This window comes from Convolutriloba macropyga, chromosome 12, assembly GCF_964194025.1.
Source record: "Convolutriloba macropyga chromosome 12, txConMacr16.3, whole genome shotgun sequence".
Taxonomy (NCBI): domain Eukaryota; kingdom Metazoa; phylum Xenacoelomorpha; order Acoela; family Convolutidae; genus Convolutriloba; species Convolutriloba macropyga.
Window position 1 is genome coordinate 30,929,762 of NC_134479.1, and position 26,893 is coordinate 30,956,654.

General features: G+C 36.7%; 3 protein-coding genes across 3 annotated transcripts in view; 2 read left to right on the forward strand and 1 right to left on the reverse strand.

Annotated features, from left to right (window-relative positions):
• Positions 1 to 2,259, forward strand: part of LOC142350248 (prolyl 4-hydroxylase subunit alpha-1-like) — a 37,238-nt gene extending 34,979 nt beyond the window's left edge. Inside the window, exon 10 of the mRNA XM_075402024.1 lies at positions 2,184 to 2,259. Coding sequence (XP_075258139.1) covers position 2,184 — 1 coding nt within the window. The 3' untranslated portion in view covers positions 2,185 to 2,259. The remainder of the gene's footprint in view (positions 1 to 2,183) is intronic.
• LOC142350808 (uncharacterized) overlaps positions 1 to 26,893 on the reverse strand; it is a 201,774-nt gene that overhangs the window by 83,349 nt on the left and 91,532 nt on the right. The window lies entirely within an intron of this gene.
• On the forward strand, positions 12,936 to 25,799 carry LOC142351111 (general transcription and DNA repair factor IIH helicase/translocase subunit XPB-like). Its single transcript, XM_075403201.1, has 11 exons — positions 12,936 to 13,818; positions 14,144 to 14,364; positions 14,805 to 14,975; positions 15,336 to 15,489; positions 16,732 to 16,875; positions 17,357 to 17,468; positions 18,138 to 18,382; positions 20,532 to 20,700; positions 21,131 to 21,279; positions 24,508 to 24,618; positions 25,197 to 25,799. Exons 1-11 carry the CDS (start codon positions 13,000 to 13,002, stop codon positions 25,302 to 25,304), a joined length of 2,403 nt encoding a protein of 800 aa, XP_075259316.1. The 5' UTR covers positions 12,936 to 12,999; the 3' UTR covers positions 25,305 to 25,799.

Below are 26,893 nucleotides of genomic sequence, written 5' to 3' on the forward strand. Positions count from 1 at the left end.
TCTGAATTCGAGATACAATTCAATCATTTTACATAATCATTAGAAACTGCTGTTATACCCAATGATTTTTTGACGTCAATTAGTGGCAGTTTCTACTGGTTAGGACTTGGCAAAGAATCAATTGAAGTATCCTTTGGCTTTAAAAAGAAAAAGTCTGTACAATTGTTGTCTAGAACATTATAAATCCACTTTCTTTATGTAATCCTTGCTGGAAACAATTTATCAAGAGCGGGATTGGGATTTTGCTGGCTCTGTTTGTTCCGACTCTTTTACCTTCTGTTGTTGGCTGGCCTCGACGAGAGAAATTTGATTAAAAGATTCCAGGAGTGGTAAAATACCAATTGTTAACATCTATTTAAAATAATTTCACTGCATCTACTTAATGTTAGACGGCTGAGACAGAACAAACTAAAGTAAATTGTGCATAAGATGAGCTTGACATAGCTTGACAAGAAGCTATTGTTTTTCAACGTTTACTTGGCTAGAGAACCGAACCCTTGAGGAACAAAAAAGAACGTGGGAACGGGTTATAAATGATACAATAAATAAAGTAAATCGGTTTAGTTGATACATTTTCACGAGGATACGGACAAACTAGAAGAAAATTCGACGCACTGCGTTATGTTTTAATTAATTTGCCGCAGCATTAGCAAAACCGCAAAAAAGGCGAACAACTCTTCACTAATCACGCTTTCTTATCTTCTTCATCAGCTAGCTAATTTGGAGCAAAATTCCAACAAAAACCTCTTGGTTCATTTCTTATCACAATGCCAGTTGCCCTCTCAGTAAATTTATTTTTCCTTTTTTTAAAACTTAAAATAAATACAAAAATGTCACTAGTGGAGCACAATCACAATGCTCTGCTCAAATGTGGCATCTCCCCATCCCAGGACAAAAAAATCAACTAAAAATGCATTTCCCATTATCTATCTTTTCAATTAAATCAATTACTATAATTTTTATGCACTCTCATCATTTCATTGACGTATGATACTACCTACTATTCAAGAAAATCACAGTGCTCTTTGCTATTAGAGGTTTTAGTGAGCGTAGCACCTCGTACGGCTTTTTTAGAAGCTTTCTCTTTATTGTTAGTTTTTTTTGTTGAAATGGTTAGTCTTCGTTTTTAGTTTTTATAACTGTTTCTTTCAGCGGTCATGAAGGAGTCAAGAAATATCTAATTAAAAAATTCCAACACTACTTGTCAACAATTCCAATGCCCAGAAAGCTTATTTAATACTTCATCAAACCACTGTCTGTTAAACAGCTCTGCTCCGATTACAGTGACTGGTACAATCCCTACTATGCTTAACCTTTTCTGTTTTTTTTTCTGTAATGCGTCTTGTATTCTAGTCTTCTTAAGTTTTAGGGAGCTCAGCAGGTGCACCAACTGTGAAAATGAACCAGTACTGGATTTGAGCCAGCATCTCTTACTTCCAAGCCAAATATGCTACACCAACTGGTCTTAAGCTCTCGAACTTGGGCATCTCTTATAACACGTTCCCACGTATTTTTTTGTTCCTCAAGGCTTCGTTTTTCTGCCAAGTACACGTTGAAAAACAATAGCTTCTTGTCAAGCTCATCTTATGCACAATTTACTTTAGTTTGTTCTGTCTCAGCCGTCTAACATTAAGTAGATTCAGTGAAATTATTTTAAATGGATGTTAACAATTGGTATTTTACCACTCCTGGAAACTTTTAATCAAATTTCTCTCCTCGAAGTCAGCCAACATTAGAACGTAAAAAAGTCGGAACAAACAGAGCCAGCAATATTCATTTCCGGTGTTTCCAACAAGGATTACATTTAGAAAGTGGATTTATAATGTTCTAGAGAACAATTGTACATATTTCAAACTGTTTCGAAGAAAGTTTATATGTGGTTTACGGTTATTACGGTAAAATTTGAATCCTTTAATACCAGAAAAGCAACAAGGAACCACGCAAACCTACACTAGAGCCCATCAGCTTCTGGAGTTACCCTTGAAAGAAGGCAAAAACACAATTATAAAATGATCTGAATTTCAACGTTCATAAAACTTCCCCGTCTGCCGATAGAAAGAACTCGGAAAAAAATATTGAACACTTGAAGCAATTTGTGGCCGTAACCAAAGTTTTACAGAATTTATAACTCCTAAAGAATCTTATAGAACTTTTTCCATGTAGCAGAATATTTGATTGTTTAGATGATATCGACTTCTCAGAGGAGGAAGTATCTCGTAACAACAACTGTGAGTTTTAAAATGACTTCAAGTTCAAAAACTTATTTGAGACACATTGCAGATGTTACCCGGGTCGAGATGCCAGCTCCATTTCAGCGCATTGTTTTGTAAGAAGTGCGCTGAATATGCTAAAATTATGTAAGAAATGAGTTGAACGCGCTGAAATGCGCCGAAATGAGCTGAAACGTGCTGATTTTTCAAAATTTTCAACGCAAAAATTTTACATAATTTTGCGCTGAATTGCGTTTAAAATTTGTAACTAATGTATTCAATTTTCAGCGCATTTCTTAAAATTATTTAGTGGATTTAAACGCTTTTTGACAACGATTCCTCAATTTCGAACCATTTAGTTTTCCATATATAACAATTAACTTTTTCTTAAAAAATGCGCTGAAAAGCTCTGAAAATACGTTAGCAATGCGCTGAATTTTCAGCGCATTTCTTATATAATTTCAGCGCATTTCTTCCTAAACTCTCTTTCAATATAAAATTAGAATTAATAGGTAGAAGTTTAGAAATCTTTGGCTCAGTGGGTTGGGTGAGGGCTGCAGCACCGGAGATCAGAGTTCGATTCTCCGAGATAGCTTTTTTTGAAAACTCAGTGGTTTTCAGCGCGTTTCTTGTAAGGTTTCAGCGCATTTTAGCACATTTCAGCGCATTTTTATGTAAAGTTTTTGCGCTGAACTTTTTGAAAAATCAGCGCATTTCAGCGCATTTCTTGCATAAATTTTCTCGACCCGGGTAAAACCAGTCAATCGAAAGGGTTCAGACTCAAAGTCTCTGGTCGCAGGTCCTTGGCCTCAGAAATGTTTTTGACCTACTCAGCAGCACCATTGATGCAAGCAGCCGCCAAAATCCTGGGAACGTAAATCACAAGTGAGCCACGTATAAGGCAGAAAATGCGGAGCGTAAAATTTTACATTGAGTCCCCAGTAAACAAACCGCTCACAATCTCTTGTGTTTTGGTAATTGCGTATCAAAAATTAGACATTGCACTAGAGTTCAAAGCGAGAGTAATGTCAATGGGCTACAACAGAATTACCCAAAAATGTCTGCTCAAACATTAGTGATCATTTCAAAACGATTAAAAAAATTCCTCTAAAAGAACACGTCAACCATAGCAATCTCAGATTCCCACCAACAAACAAGGAAATACTTAAGAGGCGGAGGAAGGTTCCCTTGGAATTATTTTTGAGCCCTCCACATTCGGGCAATATAGAACAACGATCCGGGCAGAGTCAAAACAAGCATTTAACTTCAGTTCCACAGCCCTCCTTCAACCAAGCAGTCATTTACTTAGAGCCACTGGCTATGTTACGACAGAATAACGAAAAAAAATTACGCTCATCGACAGTTATACATCTAGCGTTTATCAAAATAAAAAGATTGATAAACCCAGTCCAGCAATTGCAAATAAATGTTGCATGAGACAATAAAGAGCCTATACAAATGTCTCCCACAAGTTTATCTAGGTGCTTCAGTGGCTTCACCGGCCAACTAGAAAACCGAAAGCTAAAGTACGCTCTCTGTTGAAAGAGAGGTAATATTAAACTCTGTTTCTCAGTCATTGCCAGCATCAATTTATTTGAACCAGAACCCTGTCAGTAACCATGTTTTTATATTCTCTTGTGAGGCTATACTTCTGAATTCGAAACTGATGTAGTGATTTTAATGCTGGGCATAATCCGTTCAAGTCAAAGTCGGCTTAAAAAAACTTTTTCCACTATTTTGAGGCTGTCTTCTTTTAGTAATAGGTCTATAACTTTCAATTCCAACCTTGTCGTTTGTTTATGAAAAAAAATCGTTATTCTTTGCGTCAGACAAGTTGGAATCACGCCCGCTAACCAAACACAATTTATGAGGTAAGTAAAAGACTCGAGGAATAGGAGTTGATAGTGAATTTCAAGACGTGTGTCGGAAAGACATCAAGAAGTGAGGCGGAATGCGATGTTATGGTTCAACATTAGCCGTAAATTGAAGCTACTGATTAACAAAATGGAGGATAAAATTGGTTTGCAATTTAATTCTATTTCAAGTGTTGTGTTATTGAGTTTTTGTATGAGAGCACTCAGTTTTTCTCGGAAGAATTGACAAACTCTAAGGTACTTGGAATTTTATTTTTTGGCAATCAATGGCAATTTATGGTAATTTTTAGTAATAAAATTTCTGGCTTCTTACTTTTTCAATTATCATGATAAAATTTATGCGGTAATGGTCAGAGGGCCTAGTTTTTATAAATATTCAGTGCAGACGTTGCATCTTTATTCATATAAACTGAATCAAATAAATTGCGTTTATTCTTTCTTGCTTCACTGAGCACAGGAACTAAAATGAGGGAACCTAATGGGTGCCTGTATCCAACTATAATGAAAGTTTTTTTTTAACAACAGTTACATTGGAGTTGACTTAAGAGCTCAATACTAGTTTTTGCAATGGATTCAGCCGTTTTTTGTCCACTCGGGATTTCAACTTAAAGTTTTATTTTTTGCTTTGAATATTTAAGTATCGCTACAGAGATTCGAACAACTCATCTCTAAGAAAAATTGATTCTGTACTTATTGTTTTTTTTTATTTCTTTTGACGATTGGTCCGTTGCTCATTCATTTACATCATATTAATCAGTTGAGCAAAATTTTGTGCTATAGTTCGTTCTTTGGATACTAACAAAAATTATTGGAAGTGGGAAATCAATTGATGACCTGTTTCCAAAAGAAGAAAGAACGACAAATTTTTTTATTAGCTGTTTTGCTTCCCCGCCACTTCACGTTGGTCAAAGTTTTCTTAACGTCATATAATAATGGCGTGGTTATCTTTGACTTTAACGGGCTATACAACCTAGTATGCTTTCACAGCTTTTATTTAGACGCTATTGCCTTGTTTTCCCGAAATGAAATTAAAAACTTACCTTTTCAAGCGTCTTTGGTGGTTAGTTGATAACCGTATCTGAACAATCTTTTGAGCAGTTATATCAGTTTTCTCACGGATAATTTTTAAAACATTTTAATAGGAGAATTAAACATGGAGGTCGCCAATTATTTTTTAGCTTGTTTGTTACTTTGTGGTAGCTGTAACGGGTAGATTGGTCGAATAAACGTTCAATAGACGTAAAAGCCACAATTATTAAAAGAATAGCACCACACAGTTCATTGATGCCTAATTTACTGAACCACCACAGTTGAAATAAGTTTTTTTTAAATCTTTTCGACAAATTTTTTAACGTTGATTAAAACAAAATAAGAATTTGTTTGGTCACTGCGTTTTCCATTGGAATAATAAAAAAATTGTTTTTTTTTGTCGGGTTTTCCAACAACAGTACATTGTAACAACCGAGCCTTTCTTCAACAAAGTTTAACCCTAAAATGAGTTTTGATCTGTGAACATATTTTTTATCGCTAGCGAGATTGGAACCAAAAATAATCTCTATGCGAAAAATGTTTTTTTTTATTACTTTTCCCTATTTTTTGACCATTTTTGCGTTTCTCATTCATTTAAACTGTAATAAATCATTGAACAATTTTTTGTGTAATATTTTTTTCTGTAGATGCCAAAACAGATTATTGCAATTGAGATTTGAGTTTATGTCATGTTTCCAAAAAAAAGGTAGAAAAAAACTTTTATTAATAATTTTAATGACCGGCCCGTCCACGTTGGTCAATGTTTTCATGATACGTTAAAACAGTGATGTGTTAATCATTGACTTTAGCAGGTAAGATATTAGAGGTATTGTATTGTAAAAAAATTAGATTTTTTTCAATAGTTTGTGATAATTATTTGAGTAGTGTTTTTGAGTAATCCTTAAATCAGCTACATCAGTTTCCTAAAGAGTTTTTCCCGATTATAAAAGCAAGATTTAACATGGAGGTCACCAGTCTTTTTTTTCTTTTTTCTTTGTGATATCTTTATTGGGTTGATCGGTCAAGTAAAATGTGTCTTCTTTCTGTTCACCCTTGTAGTCATTTCGGTTGTGACTCTTTTTGTGGATAGGGGCCATCGATCTATCAGCTTTGAACTTGAGTCCTAACAATTTAAAAAGTGTCTTTTGTGCAAAAGGCAAACAGTGCATTTTTTTAGCACAAGTTCTGCTGCTAAGTTTTCAAAAAATAACCAATATAACCTTTGCAGACGAAATTGGTATTTTTTTGCATCTTTCTGAAAAGTTCTTGTTTACTCAATTGAAGGTATATAACATAACAATAATCCGGGCTTGAAAAAACGAAACAGGATGCAAATTAATTCCTTTGCTTTCGGCCCAAAACTTTTTGAATTGATTAGAAATTCCGTAATTGTTTAGAACGCTGTCTACATACGCTATTCAACTGATTAATAAAAAGTAATTTTGCGGTTTAATCAGAAGCGCAATAATTTTATTGGGGTTCCCCTTTCCAATTAAAAAAGAGAAGTCAATAGACGGAATATTAGTATTGCCGGTGAAGAAATCAATTATACCAGTTTTGCTACTGCTGTTTAATAATTTCAACTTGCATAAAACATCAAATGTTTGGTTTAAAAGAAAACTTTTGAACTTAATGTTGCATTCTAATTCAACCATAAATTGACTCTTATCTGCATAAAAAAGATAAATGACGCAAGTTGCGTTTGAAAACTCATGCATTCATGTCACGTAGAATGAGAACAACACTGCCCCCAAAGTTAAGCCCTGTGGAAATTCGACTCCATTGTAAAAGTTATCAGAGAGCTCATTCTCAACAGCATATTGCGACCTCTCAAGTACCTGTCAAAAATCCCTTTTTTTGCTAATTTTCGAGTAGATATTCTAAATTGATTGCATCACAGACTGATGTCAAATCGAGAGAAATTAGAAACGCAAGCTTGTCTCTTGAAAAATTAGTCACTCTCTCAAAACAACAAACTATTGCTGTTTACGTTGAGTGATGCTGACAATAAGTAGACTGTAATACTGGGCTTAATCCGTTCAAGTCAACGTCCGCCTAAAAAATTTGCAGTCATTGCCAGCATCAAGTTAATTGAACCAGAACCTGTCAGTAACCATGCTTTTATATTTTCTTGTGAGGCTATACTTCTGAGTTCGAAACTGATGTAGTGATTTTATTGCTGGGCATAATCCCTTCAGGTCAAAGTCTGATTAAAAAAACTTTTTCCACTATTTTGAGGCTGTCTTCTTTTAGTAATAGGTCTATAACTTTCAATTCCAACCTTGTCGTTTGTTTATGAAAAAAAATCGTTATTCTTTGCGTCAGACAAGTTGGAATCACGCCCGCTAACCAAACACAATTTATGAGGTAAGTAAAAGACTCGAGGAATAGGAGTTGATAGTGAATTTCAAGACGTGTGTCGGAAAGACATCAAGAAGTGAAGCGGAATGCGATGTTTTGGTTCAACAATAGCAGTAAATTGAAGCTAATGACTAACAAAAAGGAGGATAAAATTGGTTTGGAATTTAATTCTATTTGAAGCGTTGTGTTATTGAGTTTTTGTGTGAGTGCACTCAGTTTTTCTCGGAAAAAGTGACAAACTCTATGCGCTAAGGTACTTGGTTTTTTATTTTTTGGCAATCAATGGCATTTTATGGTAACTTTTAGCAATAAAATTTCCGGCTTCTTACTTTCTCACTTATCATGTTAAAATTTATGCCGTAATGGACAGAGAGTCTAGTTTTTATAAATTTTCAGTGCAGAGGTTGCATCTTTATTCATATAAATTTAATCAAATAAATTGCGTTTATTCTTTGTTGCTTCACTGAGCACAGAAACTAATCCATGCTCTTCCATAAGGTAAAAATATTCACCTGGTGGGCTCTTTTTTAATGCAGTATTGGAATCTACCAAAATAAATACACTTGAGTATATTGCTATACTTTGGGACAATATAGTGTGATTTGTTGTCCACGAAAGTTGAAGGAACCTAATGGGTGCCTGTATCCAACTATAATGAGAGTCTTTTTTAACAACAGTTACATTTGAGTTGATTTAAGAGCTCAATAATAGTTTTTGCAATGGATTCAGCCGTTTTTGTCAACTCAGGATTTCAACTTAAAGTTTTATTTTTTTCTTTGAATAATCAAGTATCACTCCAGAGATTCGAACAAATCATCTCAAAGAAAAGTTTATTTTGTACTAATTGTTTTTTATTTCTTTTGACGATTGGTCCGTTGCTCATTCATTTACATCGTATTAAAGAGTTGAGCAAAGTTTTGTGCTACAGTTTGTTCTTTAAATACCAAAAAATATCAGAAGTGGGAAATCAATTGATGACCTGTTTCCAAAAGAAGAAAGAACAAAAAGTTTATGTTATTAGCTGTTTTGCGGCCCCGCCACTTCAGGTTGGTCAAAATTTTCTTAACATCATATAATAATGGCGTGGTTATCTTTACCTTCAACAGGCTATACAACCTAGTATGCTTTCACAGCTATTATTTAGACGCTATTGCCTTGTTTTGCCGAAATGAAATTAAGAACTTACATTTTCGAGCGTCTTTGGTGGTTAGTTGATAACCGTATTGGAAAAATCTTTAGAGCGGTTATATCAGTCTTCTCACAGATTTTTTAAAAACATTTTAAAAGAGAATTTAACATGGAGTTCGCCAATTTTTTTAAAACTTGTTTGTTACTTTGTGGTGCTGTAACCGATTGATTGGTCGAATAAGCGTTCACTAGATGTCAAAGCCAAAATTATCGAGAGAGTAGTACCACACAATTCATTGATGCCTAATTTACTGAACCAGCACAGTTGAAATAAATTTTTCTTTACTCTTTTGGACAAATTTTTTAATTTTGATTAAAACAAAATAAGAATTTGTTTGGTCACTGCGTTTTCCATTGGAATAATAAAAAAATTGTTTTTTTGTTGGCTTTTTTAACAACAGTACATTGTAACAACCGAGCCTTTCTTCGACAAAGTTTAACCCTAAAATGAGTTTTGATCTGTGAACATATTTTTTATCGCTAGCGGGATTCAAACCAATAATAATCTCTATCGGAAAAATGTTCTTTTTTTGATTAGTTCTTCCCAATTTTTTGACCATTTTTGCGTTTGTCATTCATTTAATTTGTAATAAATCATTGAACAATTTTTTGTGTAATATTTTTTTCTGTAGATGCCAAAACAGATTATTGCAATTGAGATTTCAGTTTATGTCCTGTTTCCAAAAAAAAGGTAGAAAAAAACTTTTATTAACAATTTTAATGACCGGCCCGTACACGTTGGTCAATGTTTTCGTGATGCTTTAAAACAGTGATGTGTTAATCATTGACTTTAGCAGGTAAGATATTAGGGGTATTGTATTGTAAAAAAATTAATTTTTTTTCAATAGTTTGTGATAATTAATTGAGTTGTGTTTTTGAGTAATCCTTAAATCAGCTATATCAGTTTCCTAAAGAGTTTTTCCCGATTATAAAAGCAAGATTTAACATGGAGGTCAGCAGTCTTTTTTGTTTCTTTTTTCTTTGTGATATCTTTATTGGGTTGATCGGTCAAGTAAAATGTGTCTTCTTTCTGTTCACCCTTGTAATCATTTCGGTTGTGACTCCTTTTTGGATAGGGGACATCGATCTAAGTTAATTCCTTTGCTTTCGGCCCAAAACTTTTTGAATTGATTAGAAATTCCGTAATTGTTTAGAACGCTGTCTACATACGCTATTCAACTGATTTATAAAGAAGTAATTTTGCGGTTTAATCAGAAGCGCAATAATTTTATTGGTCTTCCCTTTGGTAACTTAAACCCAATTAAAAAGAGAAGTCAATAGACGAAATATTAGAATTGCCGGTGAAGAAAACAATTATACCGTTCTAGCTACTGCTGTTTAATAATTTTAATTTTGTTATCTAATTCGACCATAAATTGACCCTTATCTGCATAAAAAAGATAAATGACGCCAGTTGCATTTGAAAACTCACAACATTGGTGTCACGTAGAGTGAGAACAACACTGCCCTCAAAGTTGAGCCCTGGGGAAGTTTGACTTCATTGAAAAAGTTATCTGAGAGCTCATTCTCAACAGCGATTTGCAACTTCTCAAGTAACTGTCAAAAATCCCCTCATTTTGCAAAGTTTTGAGTAGAAAATTTAAATTGATAGTATCAGAGACTGATGTCAAATTGAGAGATATTAGAAGCGCAAGCTTCTTTCTTAGAATTTCAGTCACTCTCTCAAGGCAACAAGCTATTACTGTTTACGCTGAATGATGCCGACGATAAGTAGACTGTAATGGTCGGCATAATCCGATCAAGTCAAAGTCTGCTTTAAAAACTTTTTTCCACTATTTTGAGGCAGTCTAATTTTAGTATTATGTTTACAATTTTCAAATCCATTCTTGTCGTTTTTTTATAAAGAAGGATTGTTATTCCTTACGTCAGAGAAGTTAGAACCACGCCCGCTAACCAAACACAATTTATGAGGTAAGTAAAAGATTCGAGGAATAGGAATTGATACTGAATTTCAAGACGTGTGTCAATAAAACATCATGAGGTGAAGCGGAATGCAATGTTTTGGTTCAACATTAGCCGTAAATTCAAACTACTGACAAACACAAAAACAGATAAATTTGATTTGGAATTTAATTCTATTTCAAGCGTCGTTATATTGATTTTTTGTATGAGAGCACTGGAACTTTTTTTTGGCAATTAATGGCAATTTATGGTATTTTTTGTCAATAAAATTTCCGGCTTCTTACTTTCTCAATTGTCATGTTAAAATTTATGTCGTAATGGTCAGAGAGCCTAGTTTTTATAAATATTCAGTGCAGAGGTTGCATCTTTATTCATATAAATTGAATCAAATAAATTGCGTTTACTCTTTGTTGCTTCACTGAGCACAGAAACTAAACCATGGTCTTCCATAAGATAAAAAATATTCACCTGGTGAGCTTTTTTTAATGCAGTTTTGAAATCTCCCAAAATAAATACATTTGAGTATGTTGCTATTTTTTGGGAGAATAGAGTGGGATATGTTGTCCACTAAAGTTGAAGGAACCTATTGGGAGTCTTTAATAACAACAGTTACATTTGAGTTGACTTATGAGCTCAATACTAGTTTTTGCAATGGATTCAACCTTTTTTTATCCACTCATTATTTCAACTGAAAATTTTATTTTCTTTTCTTTTGAATATTTAGGTATCGCTACATAGATTTGAACCACTCATCTCTGAGAAGCATTTGTCTTGTACTAATTGTTTTTTGACTTCTTTTGACGATTGGTCCGTTGCTCATTCATTTACATCGTATGAAACAGTTGAGCAAAATTTTGTGCTATAGTTTGTTTTTTAGATACCAACAAAAAATATTGCAAGTGGGAAATCAATTGATCTCCTGTTAACATAAATTCAAAAAAGGGTTTTCTTTGAATTTACTTTTAACTAATAGAGCTACTCCACGACCGCGACAACCTGTAATACAGAGTAATGAGAGCCAGCTATGGAATCAACACAATGTTGGTTGAATTTGGATATCCATTTTTCGGTAGTAGCGAAAAACGAAAACCCATGGGCTATTAGATAAAGCTCAAAGAAAACTACTTTTTGGCAAATTGAGCTTTTGTTCCAAAGGCCTGCGGTTAAGCGATGTTGTAGTCAATTGACCTGTAGCTGGCTTATAGAATTTAACTTCAGTGTCTTCAGCCATTTTCGCGCTTTCTTATATAAAAAATAGTATTTTAAAATTATGTTTGCAGGCCAAGTTTCAGTGATCTCAGCGAGTTCTGTAGTGTCTTCATGTCTTGGGCAAAAATTTAAGTTGCCTGTTGCTGCTAGGCAGTTCTCTGCTCGCTAAAATTTTCAAGTTTTGCTAATTACGTTATTCAAGCCGTGACGTGGTACCAACAGATTGCGGTACTCTACTGATAAAGTAATGTAACCCTGGAGGAAGTTCTGGTTTAGTTTGAACTACTTGAAGACTAGCGTTTGTTTTGCTGCACTGAACTATGGCAATATCATTAAACAGAATGTTTAAGTGTCTTTGATTTCGCGCTCAAAAGCGAAAAGTGACTGTCCTTGTGACTTTGGAATTGAAAATATGGTCGTGGAAGATGCATTCGAACAAGTTTTTGCGCATACGTGGGTCGATTCATTTGATTGACGAAAGGTTTGGTTGTTTCTGCATCACTGGTGACAGTGAAAACATTATCTTGCGTACTTAAATAGTCTTTTCAAATCCATTATGAGATTAAATTTTGCTCAGTTTTCAATTTGTTATTCAAGTGAGATAAAATACGAGTTGGAATTATCCTTTTCACAATTGCACAGCACCACTTTGGAGTATATAATCTGTTAAAGGTTCACATTCCGTGCACAAACCAGCAGAAGCACACCACATGCATGACGTTGAGCACTGCTCCAATGTGCATTTGCATCCAGCACAAAATGTCGGTTTATGACCAGTGTCAGCTAATATATGGACATAAAATCGAGCTATCTCAATTTTGAAAAGATATCAAAATTGAGATAGCTCGATTTTGATCTTGATTCTGAAATATATGGACATAGAATTGCAAAGAATATAATTTTTGTACCAATCCAATGCCGCTGTGGTGGCTGTAACCCCAACATAAATGAACTTCTGCAAAATAGGTGAAAATCCTCTGCACCTGCCCCAAAGTCTAAAAACCAATACTTGCATGCCGGTGTCTTTAAGAGAGCCCTATGGAATCTACCGCTACCCCTGTTGAGTTGAATGTGTTTGAAAACGCTACGTCTTGGAATATAAAATGAATCTGGAAACAATTGTTTAACGTTTTCTAGACAATGATTTGGAATTCAATTCTTGCAGACTTGGAGTTCTTCCAACTTCTAAATATTTTTCAGGTCTGATGCCTGTAAAGCGAAAGCATGGACAATCAAAGAAATCTAAAAAATCTAAAAAGCGTCGCCACGAGTCGGATTCTGATTCTGACTTTGATCCCGAGAAAGAGAAGAGAGGTGCCTTCCTTGATGAGGAAAGCAATCATGCATTCGACGAAGAAAGTGGCGAAAGTATGCTTCCAAAATGTGCTAGTAAAACGCATCATGACGAAGCCGAAGAGGACGAATATGGAGCAAAAGATTACCGAAATATTTTGAAACTTAAACCAGACCATCAATTGAGGTCACTTTACATTGCGCCCAATGGGCATATTTTCTTGGAATCTTTTAGTCCGGTATTTAAACATGCGCAAGATTTTCTGATCGCTATTGCTGAACCCTTAAGCAGACCGAAACTTGTGCATGAGTATAAATTGACGGCTTATTCTCTGTATGCCGCCGTCTCTGTTGGTCTGAAAACTGAAGACATCATTGAATACTTGCGGCGACTGTGCAAGACAACCCTGCCCAACGAAATAGTGGATTTCATAAAAGCTTGTACGCTGAGTTACGGCAAAGTTAAGTTGGTTTTGAAACATAATCGATATTTTATTGAAAGTGTTCATTCAGAAGTTATCCAGAAACTCCTCAAAGATCATGTTATTGCTGGAATTCGAATAGATTCGGAAACAAGTGAAGCAGAGCAAACAGGCGAAAACGCGAAGTTAGATTCTCAAGCGGCTGCATCTTTTCAATTGAAATCAGGTGATGAGCAATCACAGGGTTACAGTGGAGGCAAAGAAGCAGTACCAGAGGATATCTCCAATTTTTATGAGAAGATGGACCAGGTTGGGTACAGGTTTGATGTTTTTGACCAAGTCACTGAAAGTTGTTTTCTTTTCCACCCTTAACCGTATTTTTCTTTTCTCGTATGTGAATGAATTAATTCGCTTTTCGCCCTGATAATGGACTTCGAGGCTAATTAGATTGTATTACCGTATGTATTTACGATTATTCATGACATGAAAGGATTTCAGAGTGACTTTGAAAGTTGTTCGCAAGCATCGACAGCTGGTATGCAGATGCGCAAAATTCAATATCAGTTGTTTATAACTTTTCTAAAAGTATCAGTGCTGCTTTAAAATAATCTTATCTCCATTTTTTTCACTTCAGGAGGAAGACGAATCCAACGTAGTGTCATTTGAAATTGACCCTCGTCAATTGGAGGTTCTGCAGAAGAGGTGCATTGAGTTAGACTGTCCGCTGTTGGCAGAGTACGATTTCAAGAACGACAGTAGAAATGCGGATATTCTGATGGATCTGAAAAGCAGTACGACGCTGAGGCCCTATCAGGAGAAGAGTTTAAGAAAAATGTTTGGAAATGGACGTGCCAGGTTTGCAAGCAATTCCTCTTTGGCTTTTCTTAAAGAATTTTGTTGGCTTCCACGGCTTTACCTTGGCTTTAAAATGCAAGTTTTGTAGAGCAGATTTTAGTTAATTTTGTAAAGGACGAACATATTTATTTTGATGCAATCAAATCAATGGAAGCTAGGCAAAATGGGGAAATGTTTTCTTTTCATCGGTGAAATTTAGCCATCTATAATTGAATGGTTGATATTAACCGTACTGGTAATTTTATCCTCTGATTAGGCCATGCAAACCATTATTGTTTTAGGCAAAATTGCGCATTAGTTTTTGTCTCAAAGTCTAATGAAAACGAAGATTTTGTTCCCAAGGAAGAGGTGTGTTGATGAGCGAGTTTTTGGAATATACGTGCGTTAATCAACCTAAAATCTCAGTGAATAGTTTGTTAAAATTTCCCATTTGTTATCAGATCAGGTATCATCGTGCTTCCCTGTGGTGCGGGAAAGACCCTGGTGGGAGTGACAGCAGCGTGCACTGTGCGCAAGAGATGTCTGGTGCTATGTACTTCCAGTGTATCAGTTGATCAGTGGAAGCAGCAGTTTAAATTGTGGTCCACAGCTGATGATGCATCAGTTTGCAGGTTCATTAATTAACTTTAGTCTGTTGCATGTTTTCTCTTTTTGCATGGGAGTTTTTGTATGTAATCAACATACGGGAATTTTTTTGAGGGCTGCAGCGATTAATTTTTGATCATGTGCTCAATTTTTACATAACCTTAATTTAATGAAGGATTAAAATGACAAAATTTAACTTCAAATGGAGACAGCTGTATAATCTTTGCAAATGCGATGTCACTGTAGTACGGCGGCATGAGCAACTTTAAGTTTGCTGAATTTAATTAACAGAACATTTATCTTTGAAAAAAGTTATGATACGGCTGCATGTTTTACTTACACTATGAGAAGAAATTGTTGACGCTCAAGGTTGCTTTGTATTTCAGATTTACCTCAGATTCTAAAGACAAACCGCAGAATGCCTCAGTTTGTATCAGTACCTATACTATGATAGCTTATCAGGGAAAGAGGTCTTGGGAGGCAGAGCAAGTGATGCGACACTTGCAGTCTATGGAATGGGGTCTACTCTTATTAGATGAGGTATTTTTTTCGGCTTCACATCGCGAGGGTTATGCTTTGTTCATGCCTTTTACTACAATATTGCAGAAATGGATCAGACTATCTGTTTTATTGCTCTCAAATGAAGTTTTTTAAAGCAATTATATTAGTCCTGCAGTCTGAATGCTGTGGTCCCGGGGTAAAAGGAAAAGTAATCCCGGGGTAAAAGGAAAAGTCATCCCGGGGTAAAAGGAAAAGTCAAGAGGGCACTAAGTCGCTGAGCTGATGTCTTAGAGCCTTAAGTCTTACTAATCTCGGCAATTCACCGAAACTGTCTTGGGGACAAATTCATGATGTGACGGTCGGTTATTAATCTTACTAGTTTGACCCCACCCCCACTGGGTTTTACTTGTCAAAATGTATCCCGTTATTTCAAGATATAAACTGAAGAGATTGTTGCGATTACACTAGACTGTTTTATGAGACAAATATCACGAGTCCTACAAATATCACGAGTCCATCAAGAAGCTGAAATACGAACAAAGGATAATCGACGTCGAGAAAGCCACCTTCTGTCCGTTAATCTTCTCGTGTACAGGAGGAGCTGGTCCATCAGCATCAAAAGCCATACAGAGATTGGCTTCTAGGATCAGCGATAAGAAAGAAGATTCATATTCGGACGTGATCACGTACATAAGGACAAAATTAAGTTTCGCTCTTTTACGTAGCTCCATACTCTGCCTCCGTGGCGCGCGCTCCATGCGCAGGCGCCCTGCAGTAGAAGCGTCAATAGGAACCATTGTAGAGGAAGGGAGGCTGTTATGCTAAATGCTTGATATTTTTTCTAATCTTGATTCAAAATCACTGCATATTATACTTTAATTGCTACTTACCATATCTATCTTGTTCATAATTCTGATGCTTTATTTTCTTTATCCTTTGCATCTGATGCTTCAATTTTTGACTACTGTCAGAATTTATAAATACACATAGGAGTTGACTTGCTGCCCCCGAGTTGACCGACTACCCTTTTAGGGGAGGGGCTTTCTCTTAATTGACCATTTTATGAGACATCTAACTAGGGAATTAAATCGTTGGCCCCTTTTAGAAGTATCACGCGTTTTCCAGTTAGATGTAGTGATACAGAGCAGTCAATGGTGTCGTATACATCAGTTTGACCTGTTATCATTTTCTTAGGGAAGTTCACATTTTTCCTTGCACCCTTCGGTCTGGTAGCCGTTATTCTGGTGTTAGGTAGTTATTTTTAAAATTAATTTAATTTAGGTGCACACAATACCAGCAAAACAGTTCAGAAGAGTGTTGTCTGTTATTCAAGCTCATTGCAAGTTGGGACTGACAGCCACCTTGGTCCGAGAAGACGACAAAATTGCTGACTTAAACTTTCTGATTGGACCCAAATTATACGAGGTACACTTGTCAGCACAAAGTCGAATTTTCTCTCCCAATAAATTTTTAAGTTTCTCTCAAACGAAGTTTGAAGCATTTATATTAGTCCTGTTATTCTTTCTTTTTATGCGATATTTCGGGCAACTGATTTTTCTGACCATTTTTCTCTCAACACTAGACATTTGGTCCTCAGAAACGGGAGAAATTTCTAAGTCCCGAGGGTATTTATCAAGGTGCAGTTGTCTTCTTAGGGTTTTCATGGTCTTTGAGATTGCTGGAAATACAGAAATTGTCTTTTAAGGTGCGATTTTCAAGTCTCAAATGCACATCCCTCGCTCCCCCAAAAATGTTTTCCCGCTTACCTAGTAACGCTGCCAAAAGTTTTCGACTGTCAACCTCTCGTCCGTCGTTTGTGAGCCTTTCATGCTATGCCATCTTAGTTGGTGGTTTTAAATTTTGTTTTCAGCTTTTGAAAAGCAATCTGACGTAACTATTTTTGTAGGCTAACTGGATGGAGTTGCAGAACAATGGATTTATAGCGAGAGTCCAATGTGCGGAGGTGTGGTGTCCAATGGCTCCTTCTTTCTATAGAGAGTACCTCAGCACTCCAACCGGTATAACCAATTTCGCTAGAATTAATTTTCCTCCCCGTAATCACAATGATCTCACACGCTTTCTGATCATCTGTAATTGATATTTTCCCACTTTTTTATTGGTATCCCATACCTAACGCTCGGTGAGCATCAGTGCTGTTTTTTTTTCGGTGAAATTTCGGTTTTCAATAATGTCTTATTAGGTACAGGATATTTGAATTTCTGTGGATAGAACCATCTCTCATCACAAGCAAATGATCAGTACAAAAACAGAGCAAAATGAATGGAATTTTTTACGAGAAAAATCTTTAATTTTCAGTCTTATTTATTTTGCCATAAATATGTGGACAGTTCTAAGTGATAGACTAAAAGTGGAAGTAGTGGCTTCTCTGGAATTGAGAAACTTGAGCACATTTTCATATCGCTCTATACTTGTCGCCGTTGTTTTTTTCAACGAACTCTAACTGTAAAGAAATTAAGCTTTTACTTTGATTGCAATCGGGTGAATACATAACTGACATCCGTAATTATGTATTGAGCTCTCCAGTTACGGAGGTTGCCGTTCAATGCTCTTAACCTGTAATATTAATCTGGTGAGAGCAATTTTAATAAAAAATTAATTTTTTCTGACCTTACCTAATGCGTCAATTCTGTTTTGATACAAATTTCCAATTGCTCTGTTGTTTTTAGCCAAGAAACTGCTATTCTTTGTCATGAACCCAAACAAGTTCCGAGCTTGTCAGTATTTGATCAATTACCACGAAAGACGAGACGACAAAATCATCGTGTTCTCTGACAATGTTTTTGCACTGAAGGCGTACGCTACTAAGTTGAAGAAGCCTTTCATCTATGGGCCAACGTCTCACCAGGAACGAGTTCAGATTCTTCAGAATTTCCAGTTTAATCCACAAGTCAAGACCATTTTTATATCCAAGGCTAGTTTGTTGAAATCAATTTTTCTTTTATTGTGGCTGCGACGCTGTAAGTTGAGTGTAACCATAATGCGGTACTCGTGATTTTTCTTTTTGTATCGTCGTCTGACGCCCATTTCTGTCTTTTGACGCCGCAAAGGTCAAAAGAGCGTTCATGATCACGTGTTTATGACTCTCTTCCGTGGATACTATGTTGTTGATTTTCAGGCTTATTAGTGGTGAACTTCAAGTTGAATTGCGCAATACGTTTTCTCATCATAATGACTTACATTACACCACTCATTTATTATGGTTCTTTCAAGTTACTGCAAACCTTTCGAGGCCAGTAGAGGACAGCTGCTTAATAAAGGCTGGTAAAAGAAGATAGTGGGAGTGGGAAATGAGGAGTTTGAATTTTAGTGACAAAGTTTAGTTTGCTTAAATTAAAAACTTAATTTTTTTAAAAATAGGTTTTGGGGATCGCGTCGACAATTCTATCAACTTAGTTCAATATCTGTTGGCTCTCTATTGTCCAGCGCCTAAGCTATTTCGGCAATCTGCAGGCTTTGTGATTATTTGAATAGAGGAGCAGGCTGTGAATCGAGTAGGGACATTAGACCGAAAGTGATGAAATTTCTGAAACTTAAGCCAAAAAGTAAGCGCATAGAAAGCTATCCGAGTTCTTTAGAAAGCTACTTTAGGTCTTCGATTTACTGTCCCAATTTTTGCTTTTAATTTATTAATTTCTCTCGAACAAACTTGGAGACAACTAGTCTGAGCGTATCGGTCTTTTCATACAATTCGAAAGCAACTATTGTTATTACACAGGTTTTTTTTTGGCTGAGGCAAGTTTTTTGATGACTTTAATTTCGTCTTTTTTCGAACATTTAACTCCGTTTCCGAACGTTGACTTCTGTGATCCTACATCTATCTCCCCCCACTATTTACCTACACCTCTTCGTACCTATCTACCCCCAGCCTACACCCTCACATCCACCATACCACCCCCCCCCCCCCACCAACCATCCACCTACCCCAATACCTGTCCCCTATACCTAATCCCTCCCCCACATACCCCCACCCCCTACTACCTACCTCACCCCGAACAACAATCCTACACCTATCTTCCTCCCACTATCTACCTACACCCCTGTTACCTATCTACGCCTGCCTAAACCCTCACCCTCGCCATACCTACCCTCCCCCCTCACACAACCTACCCCCTTGAACTACTACCCTCACTTACCCCCTTGAACTACATTCCCCCACCTACCCCCTACACCTACCCAACCCCGCCACCTACTTATCTCAACAACTACCCTTATTCCTAACTAAAAATAGATCGTTTCAACTGTACATTGCCTTTTTTGTATTTTTTGAGACTTCTAATTTAATTAAGGTTAATGAAGCGTTTTCATTACACGACTCTTCGAGTCGTTTCCGCTATTCTACTGGCTTTGTTTCTTATGCAAAACTTTTGCTTGACTGTTTTGACTTTTTTAGTGACATTGCGCCCCTGAATTCTTCGTGTTGCATGATCTAAATTTCTCTCATTTACAAGTCAGCTGCTGAACTAGTGGCGGGAGTTCACTACTAAAAGTCAAATGGAAATTGGTGTATTTTTTAACTTTAAATTTTGTTAGTTGGTATAGTGGTATATAATAACGTTTAATAACGTCTTTTGAAGCCCGCTTAGTAAATTTAACCCCCACCCCCGACTGAAGCAGGTTGCAATAGATTTTAGCTCCCACCGGTCGTTCGAGAGCAGTTCTTCCGACGTTAGTCGTTTTTAATTGCTCTCAAACGAAGTTTGTAGTAATTGTATTAGTCCTGTCGGGCTTTCTTTATGCGATTTTTCGCTTGACCGATTTTTCGTCTGACGCTTTTGAATTTTCGTCCTCAAAAACGGGATAAACAGGTATCGCCCAACGGGCATTAAGTGCTCTTAGAGCATTTCAGCTCTGTTTCAGCTCAAACTGCTTTGGAGACATGCTTAAATTTATGGTGTGAAGGGCGGTTCTTAGAGGTTAAGACACATTTTGAAATGCTAAATCAATAGGATAAATCCGATCATCTATTGTATAGCACATAGTTTACATAGTATCACTTCAAGGGAACCTTTTAGTATAAATTCCATATTGAATAAATAGTGATTTGCTTTGTGTAATTGTAGGTGGGTGACACTTCCTTCGATTTACCAGAGGCTAACGTCCTGATCCAGATTTCAGCTCATGGAGGATCAAGGCGACAGGAAGCACAGCGACTCGGCAGAATCCTAAGAGCTAAAAAGGGATCAGTCACCGAGGAGTTCAACGCATTCTTTTACTCCCTCGTCTCAAAAGGTTTGCTCAACAACCTTCAGTTTTGAAAGAAGGCTATGTTAGAAGTTTGAAAATTCAACTCAATGCAATTTGTGCTGTAAATGGATGCGCCACTTGATCAGCGTAATCTCAGGTAGAGAAAAGCAGCCTTTAACAACAATGAGGAATTCTTACATTCACAAATTTCCTGCTTTTGTTTTTCAAAATTTTTGTTAGGCTTTTTGCTTTCTCGTTTCTGTCACAGAGAAAATTTCGTTGAATTAATGATCCTGATGGCAGAATTATTTTGCTTCCTTTCACAAACTCACTTGAGGCAAAATACGCGGCAAGTATTAAAAGTTTATGGAAAACAAAAATGAGCAGTTGTTTTGTATATTTTCTCTGATGTCATGTCAACAAATGATGCTGTTTTTTTATCAACGTATGTTTTGATATGGCAAAGTTTTTTTAGACACTTTGGAAATGCAGTATTCTCAGAAGAGGCAACGGTTTCTGGTCAACCAGGGCTACGCGTATAAAGTGATTGCTGAGTTGCCCAACATGGAACAGGAGAACCTATTTTACTCAACTAAAGAAGAGCAGCATCAACTTTTGCAACAGGTTAACACAAAGATATAAATGGCTGTTGTTTGGTTTTCGGCTGTGGTTTTGCACACTTTGACAATTCTAGAATTAAAGTACGTTTTTCTGGTGTTCCAAAATTAGGCGAGCAATTCTAAGACTATTTATACAAAGATGTTCGCGCCATTTGGTAAAAAGGGGCGCAGGATATTAGGCCAGAACTCGATTAGGCAAAAGGAATTTTTAAAGCCATTGTGCGAAAATTCGTAACCAAGGTTTTGTGGAAGTTAGGCGAATCCTATATATATAAAACGCGTGAGCTCTAAATTTGAACAAATTTTTTGCATGTTTAAGGGGCCTCTCGAACATCAACATCATTTCGCCTTTTGTTTAAGCGCAACTCTTGCGACGTTGAGTCGTTTGATGTTCCTGTATGTGTTAAAAATAAAAATGCAAATCCTATATAATAAACGCGTGAGATCCAAATCTGGATAAAATTTGCAGGTTTTACGGGCCTCTCGAAGCGCATGTTTAAGAGCCGCTTTGACCGTCATGGTTAAGCGAACATATCGAGAGAATTCAATGACCTAAAAGGCTCAAAGAAGATGGGTGAGAACCGAACCTGCGACAAAGACTGTTAGTCAGGTGCAGTTACCACGAGGCTAAGAAGGCTTGAAAGTATGCTCGCCAAGAGGGAGGATTTTATGTCCTGGGTACTACGTGTTTTTTTATCGCTTACGAACTAAGTTTGAAGTTCTTATGTGTTTTTCAGCAAAATTTTAGCCGTACAGATTTTGCGCTTTTCTAGAGCACTCTTAGCTTTCAAATTAGTTTTTCACGCTTTACTTTTCGATGTTTGCGTAATCTCAGATGCTCTCAATCTGAAATATGTTTATTGGTATGATAAAAGCGATTGTGAGAAACGGTGGTTTGTAGTGGTTATAGCGCAGTTTGTTAGATGAAAGACTGCTAATCTGAAGTTTTAAGTGTTTTTCTGTTACCATTATCCATAAAATTTCTATAGAACTAAGTTTTTTGAGTATTTTTAGTCGTTTTTCTTCCTTTTATAGTAAATATCAGTCGCAATTGAGCACAATGGTCAACAGCCCTCCTAAGGTAACATGTTTTAGGGGTTCTTAATCATGCAACCTAGCGTAATAATTGCGTTTTGTGACGCGCTATTATACTTTTGAAGCTCCTAATATGCAGATGTTGCGCTCATTAAGCTTGCGGTATAGCAAAAACAAGCAAGTCACAAGCGCCATTATCCAGAAATTTGCTGTAGAAAGAGCAAAGGACAAGTGCAGTACACATAGATAGCTTAAGTTGTGAAACCAATAGCTGTTAAACGAGAGGCATGGGTTCGAGCCTGAGTTGGTGCAAAACAAAAACCTTTACTTCTTTTAAACCTTCTATTCGGTTAAATGATTTTCTGGTTATGGTTTTGCGGGCCTGCTAGTAGCAATTAAAATACATAAAGGAGGTACTGCAATATCCGGTTGGTAATATAATGTAATTAAATGACTATAACAATTGACTTAAAGAAAAATAGCTTTGAAAACGATTAAAAATTGACCGGAGTTTTTGAAAGTCAATTTAACCCCCAAGTCCCCCAATTTTTGGTGTTTTTTCAACTGGTAGTTCTAAATTATTTGCATGAAAGCTAATGATTAGTTGCTTTAAACTTTTTTCATCTTTCCCTGTTACTTAAACAAAATCATGGGCTGTGATGACACTGAGTAGAGTAAAAGAAATGCAAATCCTTGAAAAAATGATACATTTTGCATGTGCTTATAACAACTGTTTTGCATATAAAGACGACTGATTGGGACGCTTGACAACTTTAAAGCATCTAGTGGTTTATGAAGTTTCTCTTTAAAGTATTTTAATTGCTGCTATTTGCCTAATTTCCCACAGAACTTTAGTTCATGATTTTTGCCTAATGGCTACAAAAATTTCCTTCGTCTAATCCAGTTTTCGCCTCATATCACATCCCCCGGCGAAAATAGGAAATTCTTAGCTCTGAATGTATGAGCAAGCTAGAAATCTAAGGTAGAAAAATGCAACGTGATTTTTGTTGAATGAGTTTAGCGACCATGCGTAAAATAGAACGATGAGAGAATTGGTAAAGGGATCGAAACATATGAAAGAATTTTCCCGTTTCCCTGTGTTCTGTTCAAAGGATTTTCGTGAAGAAGGGACAATTTTTCCACTTGAGAAATGTTCAGTAGCGAAATAGGATCTTCGAACAAAGTTCAAGTCAAATTTTCGGTGAGTCTAAAGAAATTAACTCAATTTTGCAAACCGTTACTCGTCTTTTTTTTATCTCGGAACCTATGCGGTTCTTCTAGTTTGGATTTATTCTGCTTTGGCATAAGCTTAGAGGGCATATGAATTTTATTTCACCCAGTGGCACGTGTTTTTTTCATAGTAACGCGATATATAAGAAAACAATTTTTACGAGGGAGGGGAATCTATGGAGAGAGGGCAGAATACAGTTTTCATCATTTGTTTATTGTTTGTAATATGAATTTTTGTTGTCCGTACCTTACTTCAAGTCAATGTGAGTACCGAATCAGAGCTATGACGTTCTCTTATTTTGTGCAAGTCTGCTTTTTTAATGCAGACGAGTCAAAGACTTTGTGTCCTTTGCGAATTTTACGACACTATCTGGTCTTGCAAAAGGTTCGTCTTGGCAGATGGGATTAGCGCGTTTCTGTTGGTCTCATGCTGGACAACGCAGGAGGAAGTGTATAGCATTCTTGTTTTCTTCCATGTTGCAGTTCGTGCAGACAGGTGATAGCGATTCGCCTAACCTGTTTTTGCATTTTTCAAGCTTCGCCCAGCTGTGCAATCGAAGTTTGAAGTAGACAATCTCTTCGTCTCTGGTGGGTTGCTCTTCGAACCTGGGGACAGTGTTTCTGACGCAATATTTGTGGTAGTCTGAGCTCGGGTTCGCTAACTTCAAGTATCATCGAAGTTTCGCTTTTCCGACGTCCTCTCTAGGGCGTTCTTCGTTTTCCCCGGTTCAGGATTGAGTTCTTCATACAAGCGTTTTGCGCTACAACGCCAGTCGGCTCTCAAAATGCCCCGCCTTTAGATTTGAGCCTGGGACGGTTGTAGTTCTCTTTTTAGTTGCTCTCAAACGTAGGTTGTAGCAATTATGTCATTTTTGTCTTTTTACGCAGTTTTCGCTGTTGGCGCGTAACATACTTGGGGGGGGGGGGGGGGGCACAAACGGAAAAGATCCCACTGTTATTACTGCAGGTGATTGCGGCCTCTGATTTGGATGCAGAAGAGGAGAATGTTTCACAAGCAGATGGTGGAGGAAATATGACGTCATCAGGCGCAGGTGCTGGAGGGTCCGTGAGTAAACAAGTAAGGAACCCACTCTGGTAATTATTTTTGTCAACTGTTGAACGCCTCGACTAAATAATGTATCTTTTCTGACGTATCCACCCAGTGGCCTTTATGACCGACCTATTTCATACGATTTTCAGTACGGCCAATTTTTCGTCTGACCGACGAATTTTCTCGTGTATTTATTTTATGCGGTATAGACTCACAAAGCCCGAGGGCATTAAGCCACTGTAATTTTCTTAGAGCCTTACTTGTCTCTAATTATACTATTAACTAAAACTTATGAATAGACGAAAATCGATAAATTCATGATATTAAGGGCAACCCTCACGGTTTAAACCATTTTCTGATTTAGTGGATACTGCTATAAAGGAGTACAAAAGTATCAGTTTTAGATGGCCATAATTGACTCGGGTCTTTTTTTTGTGAATTTTGCGTGAAAATGTGCAAATTCTGCGCAAAAATTGGTCTACACCGATTGCATTGTTAAAATATGTATCCGTTAATCATCAGTTGGTGGTAGGCGATTAGAGTATTCATGAATCTATTAATATCATTGTGATATCTTCTCTTTGATTGCGCTTGATTATTTTCAGGTTCAGTCGTCTATGGCGAGCTTGTCTGGTGCTGATGACATGTATTACACAGAAGTGACTCGCAAACCCAACACCAAAGTTCACCCTCTTTTCAAGAGATTCAGATAGGTGCCCAACCAGAATTATAGCTGTTTTCAACAGAATGAAGATTGCTCGGAGAAATCAGAGCTGGAACCAGTCCTAGAATACAGCATTTATTCGAACAATCTAATGGAAATCAGTCTGATCCTGAGATCGAATGTTAATGCTAAATAAAAACTTCTGGTATGGTACTCGAATGTATGGTGCCATTTAACTCAACTATAAATGATGAACTGTGTCAAGTTGGAAACTTAGTAATCTGTTTCTCTCGATAAATCATGGGAATTTTCAATTTTCAACAGCCTTTTTGAAATTCTTGTGTAGTTAATATAAGTGCTACAAAACTTGACTTGACTGAATTGATTTGTTTTGGTTGCTGGAAAGATTGACGTCTATGTTAATGAGTTTATTAGCCCTGATTTTTGAAATTTATCAGCCCTGATTTTCCAAGGCGTTAAATTGAATGTAAGTTAACATTGTTGATCAATGAGTCAATTAATTTAAACTCTGAGAACTTTAAAATTTTTTGTATCAAATTTTTTGAACAATCAATTTCTAATATTGCAGGCTTATGGTGGTTGGCTCCTTCTAACGGAATAGCCTTTAAATTTCCTTAAGTATGAAGTATAAAAGAAATGGTAACTAACAAAGAGGCTAAATGAATGAATCTCAATGTCTAAATGAATCGGCAATCTAGATCAATTTTGTGACTATCTAATTTGGTGCGTTGTTGTCAAGCAGCAATGTTTTTAATTTGTTTGACAGTTTATTGTAGCAAGACACGGCTTTTCAAGCACACAATAAACGTTAGTGGTTCACTTCAAGTTTTAAGAATCTGCGATTGATCTTTGTGTTCTTCTTACACCGACAAACAGGGCAATCGTTAATTGTCCTGCAACTCATTTTGTAGCAGTTATTAATTACTCCGGAAGGAAGCTAGTAGCGGTTTTTAAGTCCGGTTGGTCAATTTAATGCATTTTACATACGACGAATCCTTCATGTGTTCAACGAATAGTGCTGTTGTCTAGAGAAACGGGCTGTACTCTTAACGACTGAAAGCACAAATTGTTGCTGAGCATTTTAAGAGCGGTTTCAGGGGGAAAATCCCACGAAAAATTCACTTAATTTTAGACAGGAAATAAACCACAGAAATAACCCCCCAATTGACTATTAACGAGCTGCGCATTAAGTGTGCTTGGTCATGCCTCGCGCGCCATGCCTTAGCGGCCCTTGGGACTGGTATTCACGTTAGCTATTCACCGAAACTTGAGGAGAGGTAAATTCACAGTGTCCGTGAAGTTCTAATGGGTCTTTCACATTAATGCTCCACAGCTTAGGTGTTTCATAATGTATAGCCCCCATTACTGTAATTAAACCAAAATGAGGGCTATTATGGGAAAGACCCGTTATCTTGATACTTCCTTTTTAATAGCCGCCTCAGCTTCTCAGCCGGATATTATAGCACTTCTAATTTTTTTTAATTCAAAGAACTTGAATTGTATTGGGGCGCTGTCTTTTTTGTAAGATCTGCTCACACATTTTTGATTGGAGTATTGATTTTGGTCACGCCGAAACAGGAAGTGGAGCAAAAATGCGAGTGGCCTTGCGGCGTGAAA

What these genes read in the sequence shown, in the direction of transcription:
- LOC142351111 (XM_075403201.1), top strand. Translation starts at nt 13,000, where the DNA reads ATGCCTGTAAAGCGAAAGCATGGACAATCAAAGAAATCTAAAAAATCT. An exon ending in TTTGGAAATGGACGTGCCAG is followed by an intron (nt 14,365 to 14,804) that starts GTTTGCAAGCAA and finishes ATTTGTTATCAG; the next exon opens with ATCAGGTATCATCGTGCTTC. An exon ending in GAGGGTCCGTGAGTAAACAA is followed by an intron (nt 24,619 to 25,196) that starts GTAAGGAACCCA and finishes GATTATTTTCAG; the next exon opens with GTTCAGTCGTCTATGGCGAG.